General features: G+C 38.7%; 1 protein-coding gene across 1 annotated transcript in view; it reads left to right on the plus strand.

The window, feature by feature from the left end:
- Positions 1-7189: 7189 nt before the first annotated feature.
- Positions 7190-12272, plus strand: part of LOC105519203 (Fanconi anemia group D2 protein) — a 29348-nt gene continuing 24265 nt past the window's right edge. Inside the window, 6 exon segments of the mRNA XM_011952510.1 lie at positions 7190-7270; positions 7817-7880; positions 8252-8387; positions 8750-8772; positions 8775-8857; positions 9095-9130. Coding sequence (XP_011807900.1) covers positions 7832-7880; positions 8252-8387; positions 8750-8772; positions 8775-8857; positions 9095-9130 — 327 coding nt within the window. The 5' untranslated portion in view covers positions 7190-7270; positions 7817-7831.

Consider the following 12272-nt stretch of genomic DNA (forward strand, 5'->3'; position numbering starts at 1 on the left):
CTTCCTTCCTTCCTTCCTTCCTTCCTTCCTTCCTTCCTTCCTTCCTTCCTTCCAACTAAGTCTTGCTCTGTCACCCAGGCTGGAGCACGATCTAGGCTCACTGCAACCTCCACCATGCAGGTTCAAGTGATTCTCCTGCCTCAGCCTCCCGAGTAGCTGAGATTACAGGTGCCTGCCACCACACCCGGCTAAGTTTTGTATCTTTAGTAGGGATGGGATTTCACTATGTTGGCCAGGCTGGTCTCAAACTCCTGACCTCAAGTGATCTGTGCTGCCTTGGCCTCCCAAAGTGCTAGGATTACAGGCATGAGCCACCGCTCCCAGGCTGTTTAAACATTTTATTGTTGATGGATGTAGGGTATTTCTAGTTTTCACACCTGCAAACAATGCTATCATGAGCATCCTTGTACATTTTTTGTGCATGAACAAGTATTGCTATAAGATAGATTCCTAGAAGGGGAATTGCTGGGTCAGAATGTCAGCACACTGCTAAATTCCCCTCCAAAAGTTGGTGCCAATTTGCACACCCACCAGCAGAGTTCAGCCCTTGATAGAAATAAAGATTCTGCAATGTTTCTCCATTTGTCTCCCTTACAGGCGTTCACACCCAATTATCAGCAATTTTCATGTTCACAAACAGTTTTCTTCCTGCAATGCAAAACCACCAGCTGGAAGGTTCCATCACATTCCTGTTTGCATTTTGCTTTTCTCCAGGAAGAGGCAGAAGCGATGTAGCCAGGGACACATTTGTATTCTTCAGTAGAAATCTCCCTGTTCCTGGCCCTTCATCCACTCTCTTTTAAATTACCATGGTTTATGAAATTAGAGGCTATTAGGAAGCCCCAGTGTTCTATATAATCGCTTTAGGGTTCTGTTGGAAAGCTTATACCAATGAAATAAACATGTTAGAGAGCCACTTACAAATACAGATAAATGTCTGGTTACTCGAGTGAATATTGGGCCTCATTCTTCTGATTTATCTAGCAGTTATCTTTGTATTCCTTAATAATGACCTTGTTAGGCTAACTTTCACTAGGAGAAGGTTCATCTAATCCGTCTAATCCATTTTTTCAAAAAGCCCTCTTAAAAATTGTCTATAGCTTTAATGCTTTTTTTTTTTCCTAATCAGTGTTTAAGTACAGTAGAGAAGAATGTTTGGGAAAAGAAAAATCCAGGCTCTTTGATGTGGGATTCCTCAGAGCATTAATATATTAATAAGCATTGTGAATCTCCAAGAGAGAAGCAGAACATGTAGCATTTTCCAATCTCCCAGACTAGGTTTTCCTCCATCCCCTACTCCCTCCACCTTCTCTCTCCGTGTCTTCTGGGATTCATATTCTGTGGCATAAATTTAGGAAGTGCTGGTGCCAAGCACCCCCTTGCTGTCCCAGAAACATCTCAGTGTCCCAAACCAATCAAGACTAATTTTCACGGATCTCTTTTGCCTGAAGGCACTAGGGAATCCTATAGCCTAAGAGAGAGATTGAGAAATTTCTCAACACATGAATTACAATTATAACTTGTGGGTCTAAAAAGCCAAGAATTTCTATGCTTTGGACTCTGAGGATGTCTTTGTTCAGACCCAGAACTGACAAAACTCTAGGTACAATCTTCCTAGACTTACTTCCTAGAAAGTGTTTAGAATGACACTTTCCAAACCTCCAGGGTCTGAATATGTAACCCTTTTGTGAAGTCCTAATTAGGGAAAAGGAGTTAGGCTGTTGGGAGCATGGGAAAGCAAAGAGAGAAAGCAGACAAGCTATGAGTCTGCCTTTCTTTGTGGTCCAGGACACGTAGCCCTCCTGTGCCCAACTTATCACCAGACACCTGCAAGTTAGCTCACTGTAACTTTGGTGTTATCAATACTGCACAAAGCCCTTTTCAGTACACAGCAAAGAACCATCCTATAAAATCTCCAGCAAGTCTTTGTTTCCTTGCAGTCAGCTTCTCTCATGTTGATTCTGCCTGTTGCTCCCTTGCAATGTACTTTCAAACTTTCTCTAATAAATCTGCCTTTCTTTACCTACAACTGTCTTGGTAAAGTCTTCTTACCCCCATGCCACTAGCTCAGATAGTTGCCACTTACCCATGAAACCTTTCACCTGGGTGAATTCTTCTCTTTTTGGGGTCCCAAAATATCTTGAGCTTCCTGGGCCTGTTAGGAAGTGACATTCTTTACTTACCACAGGTCAGGAACCTTGTAAAGAAACTATGTAGACAAGGTACCAGGCCAATCTTTTGTTTGTTTGTTTGAGACAGGGCCTCCCTCTGTTGTACAGGCTGAGTGCAGTGGTGATCATAGCTCACTACAGCCTTGAACTCCTAGGCTCAAGCATTTCTCTGTCTCAATCTCTCAAGTAGGTGGGACTAAACATGTATGCCACCACTCCTGGCTTTCTTTTTTTGTGTGTGTGGAGACAAGGTCTTGCCATGTTGCCCAGGCTGGTCTTGAACACCTGGCCTCAAGTGATCCTCCCATTTTGGCCTTTCAAAGTGCTGGGATTACAGGTGTGAGCCATCATGCCTGACCTAGGCCAATCTTTTCAAGGGGCTTTTTATTGGCTCTGTAAAGTCAATGTCAATTCCTCAACATAGTCTGGTCATATCTGAAAATAGATCATTCCAGTCAAAGCCTTGGTAATATAACCAGTGTCTCTAATTGTGTCATGTTACAAAAGAAAACAGATTCTTACTGAACTTATATAAATAACTATATTTTCATAAATTAAGAATACTCACAAATAGTTTCTAAATTCCAAATAAACCAGGTAAAGAGAAAGATAACTATTTTAAATTTTGCTGACAAAAGTATACTTTACCCAATTTGTTATAAGCTATGAATAGCTAAAACAAAAAGTTTTTGACTCTGAAAACAAAATATTAAAAGAATTAGCAATGTTTTTTTTAAAAGGCTGTGAAAAAATAAGTTTAGTCTTTTATTAGTTTAGTTCAATGTAATTAACCTTGTTCTGCTTGATGTTGAGTTAGTAATCTTTATAAACACATCAGCCTTTTAGTTAGAGTCCTGGAAGTTCTTTCCTAGTCTTTTGGTATGATAACTAAAGTAATCAGAAACCTGCATTTAAAAGTCTGTGGCAGAGCCTTTTCTATGATTTTTTTAAAAAAAGCACATTTTGGACTGTAGCTGATCATAAACCACTTTTTGAGGAGAATCAAAGTAAAACAGTAATTGTGGATAGGAAAGACAACATTCATGGTTAAAGACACAATTGTCAAGGAAATTTGTTTTTGTGGCATACTGCAATTAAGCATAATAATCAGAATTATTCCTAATGACAAATACTAAGACATTTCAGAATTTTAGGAATCTTAAACAACTTTGAAACATGTATTAATAGCACACATATATAAATACAGAGAAAGTTAAACAGCATTTTTTTTTTTTTTGAGACAGAGTCTTGCTCTCTCACCCAGGCTAGAGTGCAGTGGCACGATCTTGGCTCACTGCAACCTCTGCCTCCTAGGTGCAAGCAATTCTCCTGACTCAACCTCCCCCCATAGTTTGGATTACAGATGTGCACCACCACACCTGGCTAATTTTTGTATTTTTAGTAGAGAAATACAAAAATACATGTATTTCTGTTGGTCAGTCTGGTCTCAAACTCCTGACCCCAAGTCATCCACCCACCTCAGCCTCCCAAAATGCTGGGATTACAGGTGTGAGCCACTGTGCCTGGCCACTTGCATGATTTAACATACCAAATAAGCTTAATATGTCTCTCTTGGACTTCCAGGGGCCCTAATATCCAAAAAGTTAGTTTGACGTCAAAAAGATCGAATTTAGAATTCACTGCTGCAAGGGAGGTGGGGCTGGAGATATGCTCTATAAAAACTCTTGAACAACAGATTTGATGAGCTTCTAGGTTGGCAAACACATCAAGATGCTGGAAGGGTGGTGTGCCGGGAGAGGGCATGTAAGCCTCACATTCTTTTCTCATACTTTGCCCTGTGTACCTCTTCATCTTGCTGCTAAGTGTTGTTTCCTTGAGTTCTGTGAGCTGTTATTGCAAAATATTAAGCTGGAGGAGAGGGTCATGGGAGCCTTTGATTTGTAGCCAAATTAGACAGAAAAGTGGATAACCTGGAGACCCACTATTTGCAGTTGGCATCTAAAGTTGGGGAGGTGCAGTTTTGTGAGACTGAGCCCTTAACCTGAGGGGTCTGTGCTAACTCCAAGTAGTTAACATCAGAATTGAATTAAATTGTAGAATACTCAGCTGGTGTCTGGAGAATTGGAGAATTGTTGGTTGGCATTGGAAAACACCCTAGACACCTCTCTGTTAGTAGCTTCTATTTATGAAACACCAAAGTCCTATGAGAGAAGTACCATTATTATAATATTATTTTTGCTTTTAAATTATGTAGCAAGATAGACTTTCTGTTGATGTATATAGTTCTGTGAATTTTAATACATGTAGATTCATGTGAATACCACTACAATCAGGGTATAAAACAGTTCCTTCATCCCCCTTCCCCAAAACCTCCCTGTGTTATCCTTTTGTAGTCCCATCCTCCCTCCCATGCCCCAACTCCAGGCAACCATTGATCTTGTCACTATAATTCTGTCCTTTGTGGAATGTCATAGAATATGTAACCTTTTGAGTCTGGCTTTTGTCATTCAACATAATGCTTTTGAGATTCATTTAAATTGCTGCATGCATCAGTAGTTTACTCCTTTTTATTGCTGCATAGTTTTCCATTGTATTGCTGTACCAGTTTGTCTATCTCTTCACTTGCTGAAGGACATTTGGGTTGTTTTTAATTTTTGGTGGTTACGAATAGGGCCGCTATAAACATTCATGGATATATTTGTTTGTTTTGTTTTTTGTTTTTTGAGATAGAGTCTTGCTCTGTTGCCCAGGCTGGAGTGCAGTTTGGCTCACTGCAACCTCTGCCTCCCAGATTCAAGCAATTCTCCTGCCTCAGCCTCCTGAGTAGAGTACCTGGGACGACAGGCGTGTGCCACCACACCCGGCTAATTTTTGTACTTTTTTTTTTTTTAGTAGTAGAGATGGGGTTTCACCATGTTAGCCAGGCTCGTCTCAAACCCCTGACCTCAGGTGATCTGCCCACCCTGGCCTCCCAAATTGTTGGGATTACAGACATGAACCACCATGCCTGGCCAAATGGTTTTTATTTTTTATTTTTTTTCTGATACAGAGTCTCACTCTGTCAGGCTGGAGTGTAGTTGCACGATCTCAGCTCTCTGCAACCTCTGCCTCCCGGGTTCAAGCGATTCTCTTGCCTCAGCCTCCTGAGTAGCTGGGATTACAGGCGTGTGCCACCACACCTGGCAAATTTTTGTATTTTTAGTAGAGATGGGGTTTCATCATGTTGGTCAGGCTGGTCTCGAACTCCTGACCTCATGATCTGCTCACCTCAGCCTCCCAAAGTGCTGGGATTACAGGCATGAGCCACCGTGCCTGGCCACCGATGATTTTTTTAATAAACATAAGATTTCATTTCTCCAGGGTAAATATCTAGGATTTGGGTGCGGGACCATTTGGCACATATTTAATTTTATAAGAAACCAGCGAACTGCTTTCTGGCATGGCTAACCATTCTGCATTTCCAGCAGCGGTAGCTGAGCGTTCTAGTTGCCCTGCAGTCTCCCCAGTATTTGCCTTTGTCAGTTATTTTAGCCATTCTAATAGGTGGAATCTCATGGTGGCTTTAACTTGCATTTCCTTAACAGTTGCTAATGTCGAACATCTTTTCCTGTGCTTATCAGCTGTCTGTATATTCACCTTGGTGAAGTGTCTGTTCAAATCTTTTGCTCATTTTGTTGTTGTCAGTCAGGATTGTTTGTTTTCTTGATGCTGAGTTTTGGGAGTTTTTTATTCTTGATACCAATTCTTTGGCAGATATGTTTTTTACAAATACTTTCCCCTACTCTGTAGCCAGTATTTTCATTCTCTTGACAATGTCTGTCACAGAGCAAACATGCATTTTAGATTTTCATTAGGTCCAATTTATCAACAGGAGACAAATTTGCCTGCTAATGACCATGCTTTTTGTGTCATCTCTATGCACTCCCTGCCTAACTGTAGATCACAAAAGTTTTTCTCCCGTATGTTCTTAAAACTATAATTTTAGCTTTTGCAAACTAACCTATGATCCATTTTGAATTAATTTTTGTATAGGCTGTGTAGTTTAGGTTGTAATATAGGTTGTGCAGTTTAGGTTGAGGCTCATTTTTTTTGCAAATGGATAATTTTTCCAGCACCATTTATTGAAAAGTTTATCATTCTCTATTGAATTGCCTTCATATCTTTGTGAGAAATCAATTGGTCATATTTTATGTGGGTGTGTTTCTGGACTCTCTATTCTGTTCCATTGATTTATATTTCTGTCCCCCAACCAGTACTACACCGTCTAGATTAGTGAAGATTTATAATGTCTTAAAATTCAGTAGTCTCAAAATTGATATTGCTTCTATTTTATTATTTTTCAAAATTGTTTTGTATTCGCGTTCCTTTGCCTTTCCCATATTTCATTTTATTTTTAATGATGTTATAATTTTTTATTCATTTTATTTTTTTAGAGGTGAGGTCTTGCTCTGTTGTTTAGACTAGAATTCAGAGGTGTGATTGTAGCTCACAGAAATCTCGAACTCCAGGGCTCAAGTGATCCTCTTGCTTCAGCCTCTCCCCACTCCCTTTAAAAAAAAAAAAAAAAGAATCAGCTTGTATATATTATCAGTAATCCCTCTGGGATTTTTACTGGAATAATGTTAAATCTATAGACAAATATGAAGAGAATTTACTTCTTTACTATATTGGGTCTTCTAATCCATAAAGATGGTATATCAGTCTCTCCATCTATTTAGATTTCTTTTGGAGTTGCTTTCTTTTAACACGTTAAATCCCTCACTCCACTTTCTTCTTGTTTGCCTAATTTCTGACAAGATATCAACTATAATTTTATCCTTGTTCCCCTATAGTTAGGTGTTCTCTCACCCACTCCCCAGCTTCTTTTAAGAGTTTTCTGTCATTGGAATGTTGTCTGTCATTAGTTTGGAAGATTCTCAGCCATTATTATAATATGTATTATTTTTTGCAGTCAAAACAATTTTTAAAGAAACATACTATAAACAAGTCATTGTCTGCCCAGCTGTGTTCAAACCATTACACAACTTTTTTCTTTTTCTACCATTCATAGTGATGTATTGATAGAGAATACTTCACTCACTGTCCCAATCCTGGATGTCCTTTCTAGCCTTTGACTTGACCCAAACTTCCTGTTGAAGGTAGGAAAGACTCAGCTTTCCAGAAGCAGAGCCCACTTTCCAACCTCCTGGAACAGGTGCTAGTTGTTGTCTTGGGAGAAATCTTGTATAATGAATATTTCATTTTGAAACCATAGTGAATCATATTTGATATCTCTCTTTTTTCATTTTTCTCAATGAGTTTCAGATGCTATTCTATGATAGATTCACAGGTCTGTTTTTAAGCAGTAAGTTTTGAGTGGAAATCTTCTATATTGTCTGAATCGTACTTACTTCCCATAGGAATAATACTTTTTCTGTCTTACTATAGCCAATTGAGAATTTAGGCTCTAAATGTAAGATAATAGCTCTGTTTCACATTTATTGTCTGTCTGTTTTTGATGAAGCTGTGGTATTAACAACTAAAAGATGATAATTTGGGGAAAAATCTAGAGTTTTTTCTCCCTAAATTACAAGTGGGAAAATTGAGTGAGAGAAGTGATTTTTTTCTAATTTTACCTAACAGTTCAGTACAAGTTGAGGTAGTGACATGAAAACGTATTAAGTTTTTGTGCTTATAATTTTTAGGTTCGCCAGTTGGTGATGGATAAGTTGTCATCTATCAGATTGGAGGATTTACCTGTAACAATAAGTTCATTCTTCATTCCCATCATACCTAGATAAAGGGACTTAAATTAATAAGTTCCAATTGCTCTTCTCTGTCCCCAGACTAACCAAGAATACTGACTAACCCAGATAGCATTCAGCAAAGAGAACGGAGCTATTCAACAGATTCATTACTCTATATAAGCTGCTATAAGTTACATTTAACTCTTTCTGTGTAGTACCTCACAGAATTCTGACATTTTGGGTCTGACATTCTATGACATTGCATTAGCTATTCTAATCAACGCTGTATTTCAGAATGTCTTGTCCAACGTTTAAAATATTTTCTTCCTCAGTCTTTCAGGAGATTGTCATGGCTGAGAGACTGGACTGTACCTACCCACTAGGAATGAGCAGAAAACCATATTAAAACTAATATTTACTTTCTGCAGGTAATTTCTGAGCTTTGGGAGAAGCTGGATCTGCAACATTGTGTTTTGCCATCACGGTTGCAGGCTTCCCAAGTAAAGCTGAAAATTAAAGGATGAGAAAGGTAAAGAGCTCATGGATAATTGCCACCTTTTTCTCACATAGGATGTCACAATTTTCTGACATCCCAAAGTCAGAGTTAGAGCTTAATACTTACAACTACAAATAATGGTACTATTATGACATTTACATCTAGTATTGTACAGTGTTTCAAATTACATATATGTGTGTGAGTATGTACGTGTTTATATGTTTTCTTAGTCATTCTGATCAATCCCAGACAGACTACAGTGCAAGTTTATAAGCCATCTTATACGTGAGGTTGTCATTTGCTCCAGGGTACATGGCTACTAAGCAGGAACTCACGTCCTGTAAGTTCTTTTCTGGTAGGTAAGAGTAATTTTTTTTCCTCTCTGCTACTTGTAGTTCCTCAGCAAATCAAGAAAGCAGCATCAGAGCTGTATTATTCTCCTCTTTGATGTAATAAAGTCAGCTATTAGATATGAGAAAACCATTTCAGAAGCCTGGATTAAGGTGAGATCTTTGGAACTTTGATTATCAAGGAGGAAATGAGTGGCAATTAGTGACAGATGTATAACTGAGGTAGATTGAAATAAAAATCTCTAAAGTCATTCGAGTGGAAATGATAGCTCATGGTTGCCATATGGACACGTTGACTCTTGGATGACGTAACAGGGCTTGCTGAGTAAGGTGAAGCGTGTTTCGCTGATGTGTTGTAATGTTTTTGTGACCGTCTCTTTGTTTTTTCAGGCAATTGAAAACACGGCCTCAGTGTCGGAACACAAGGTACTGTGCATGTACTATGCATTTTCAGTATTGCAGACGTAAAAGTAATGATGTTGGCTAGCTTGCCTTCCCCCTTTCTTTCTTTCCCCTCCCTCCAGTCACTCTTTTTTTCTCTTCTACAGTTGCTCTAATAAACATTAGCTGTCTGGGGAAGATAATCTGAGGGAGTGACTGGCCAGGTAGCCTGCCCCTATTCATTCTGGCTATAAAATAAGCCTACAGTATCCGTAAGGGGAAATACTAACAGTGTAACCGAGCACATCAAGATGCAGTCAAAGAAGCCAGGTCCCCACTGATGAGATGAAGAGAATAACCACCTAAGTCTCAGGTCCCTGTATCTGCCTAATTGCCCTTCCTTCCACCCAGCACCACTGTCAAGATAATGGCATTCCATATTTTACTTTACTTTGCCCATGTAGACCTGACTGGAGTAAATCAGTCTGACCACTGTCAAGGCAATGGTACTGGATCTTATGTCTCTATTAATTCTAGAAATATCTTCCATCAAAAAGCCAGATGATTGGCCGGGCACAGTGGCTCACGCCTATAATCCCAGCATTTTGGGAGGCTGAGGCAGGCGGATTGTCTGAGGTCAGGAGTTTGAGACCAGCCTGGCCAATGTAGTAAAAACCTGTCTCTACTAAAAATACAAAAAAAAAATTAGCCTGGCCTGGTGGCACACACCACTGCACTCCAGCCTGGGTGACAGTACAAGACTCCATCTCAAAAAATAAAAAGCCAGATGATTGAGTTCCTTAGGTGCTGATTGGTTGCCTTTAAAGATTTTTCTTTGGTTGGAATCTGTTTTGTGGGATTTTTGTTGTGTTAGCCAATTTTTGGATGACTATCTTAAAAGCTTTCATGATGCTGAATAAAGCGATGAAAATTCGTAATTTTTTATGGTGAAAAATATCAAAATACTCCAACACACTGTTTTTGGTTTTGGATAAACATAAATTTACCGCCTTGGCTGCCTGCCTACCTATTTTTACATATTCATAATCATTGTATAAATATAATTTCTATTCTTTTTTCTCTTAACATTTTTTCTTCTCCATGTACTTCTTCATTGTCTTCATTGCTATCTTTAATGACTGTATTCTGGTCTAATGACTCTCAATTTTGGTGTCCTAAGGAGTGGGGCATTCAGTTAAGAGAAGTAGTAAAATTTGTTTTGTTTTTTTTCTTTTGTGTCCTGCTTGCCTTTTTTTTTTTTTTTGACAAGAGAAAACCACAGGTGAATATTTATGCAAACACAGGCTAAGAAAATAATTTCTATAAAATATAAAAGAAAGAAATTATGTTAGAGATTGTTGATAAATATGACCATATAAAATTTATGGTTACAAAGATGAGTTGAATTGACCAATTAGCTTCTTGGAAAATATGAAAACTTGAATGCTTCTTGAAAGCACTAGAAATAGGTCTGTTCTGTGATCTATTTTTTAAAGTGAATTCCCAGGATAAAAGGGATATACCTTTTTTATTATTATTATACTGTAAGTTCTAGAGTACATGTGCACAACGTGCTGGTTTGATACATAGGTATACATGTGCCATGTTGGTTTGCTGCACCCATCAACTCATCATTTATGTTAGGTGTTTCTCCTAATTCTATCCCTTCCCCAGCCCCTGCCCCCTGACAGGCCCTGATATGTAATGTTCCCTGTCCTGTGTCCTAGTATTCTCACTGTTCAATTCCAGCCTATGAGTGAGAACATGTAGTGTTTGGTTTTCTGTCCTTGTGATAGTTTGCTCAGAATAATGGATTCCAGCTTCATCTATGTCCTTCCAAAGGACATGAACTCATCCTTTTTTATGGCTGCATAGTACTCCATGGTGTATATGTGCCACATTTTCTTAATCCAGTCTATCGCTGATGGACATTTGGGCTGGTGCCAAGTCTTTGCTATTGTGAATAGTGCCGCAATAAATACATGTGTGCATGTGTCTTTATAGTAGCATGATTTATAATCTTTTGGGTATATACCTAGTAATGGGATCTCTGGGTCAAATGGTATTTCTAGTTCTAGATCCTTGAGGAATAGCCACACTGTCTTCTACAATGGTTGAACTAATTTACACTTCCACCAACAGTGTAAAAATGTTCGTATTTCTCCACATCCCCTCCAGCATCTGTTGTTTCCTGACTTTTTTAACGATTGACATTCTAACTGGCGTGAGATGGTATCTCATTGTGGTTTTGATTTGCATTTCCCTGATGACCAGTGATGTTGAGCATTTTTTCATGTGGTTAGCTGCATAAGTGTCTTCTTTTGAGGAGTGTCTGTTCATATCCTTTGCCTATTTTTTGATGGGGTTGTTGGATTTTTTCTTGTAAATTTGTTTGAGTTCTTTGTACATTCTGGGTATTAGCCCTTTGTCAGATGGGTAGATTGCAAAAATTTTCTCCCATTCTGTAGGTTGCCTGTTCACTCTGATGGTAGTTTCTTTTGCCGTGCAGAAGCTCTTTGGTTTAATTAGATCCTGTTTGTCTATTTAGACTTTTGTTGCCATTGCTTTTGGTATTTCAGTCATGAAGTTGTTGCCCATGCCTATGTCCTGAATGGTATTGCCTAGGTTTTCTTCTAGGGTTTTTATGGTTTTAGGTCTAACATTTAAGTCTTTAATACATCTTGAATTAATTTTTGTATAAGGTGTAAGGAAGGGATCCAATTTCAGCTTTCTACATATGGCTAGCCAGTTTTCCCAGCACCATTTATTAAATAGAGCACCTTTCCTCATTTCTTGTTTTTGTCAGGTTTGTCAAAGATCAGATGGTTGTAGATGTGTGGCATTATTTCTGAGGGTTCTGTTCTGTTCCATTGGTCTATATCTCTGTTTTGGTACCAGTACCTTGCTGTTTTGGTTACTGTAGACTTATAGTATAGTTTGAAGTCAGGTAGCGTAACACCTCCAGATTTGTTCTTTTTGTTTAGGATTTTCTTGGCAATGTGGGCTCTTTTTTGGTTCCATATAAACTTTAAAGTAGTTTTTTCCAATTCTGTGAAGAAAGTAATAGGTAGCTCGATGGGGATGGCATTGAGTCTATAAATTACCTTGGGCAGTATGACCATTTTCATGATATTGATTCTTCCTATCCATGAGCATGGAATGTTCTTCCATTTGTTTGTGTCCTCTT

The sequence above is a fragment of the Colobus angolensis genome, unplaced genomic scaffold (assembly GCF_000951035.1).
Source record: "Colobus angolensis palliatus isolate OR3802 unplaced genomic scaffold, Cang.pa_1.0 Scaffold34, whole genome shotgun sequence".
NCBI classification, from domain to species: domain Eukaryota; kingdom Metazoa; phylum Chordata; class Mammalia; order Primates; family Cercopithecidae; genus Colobus; species Colobus angolensis.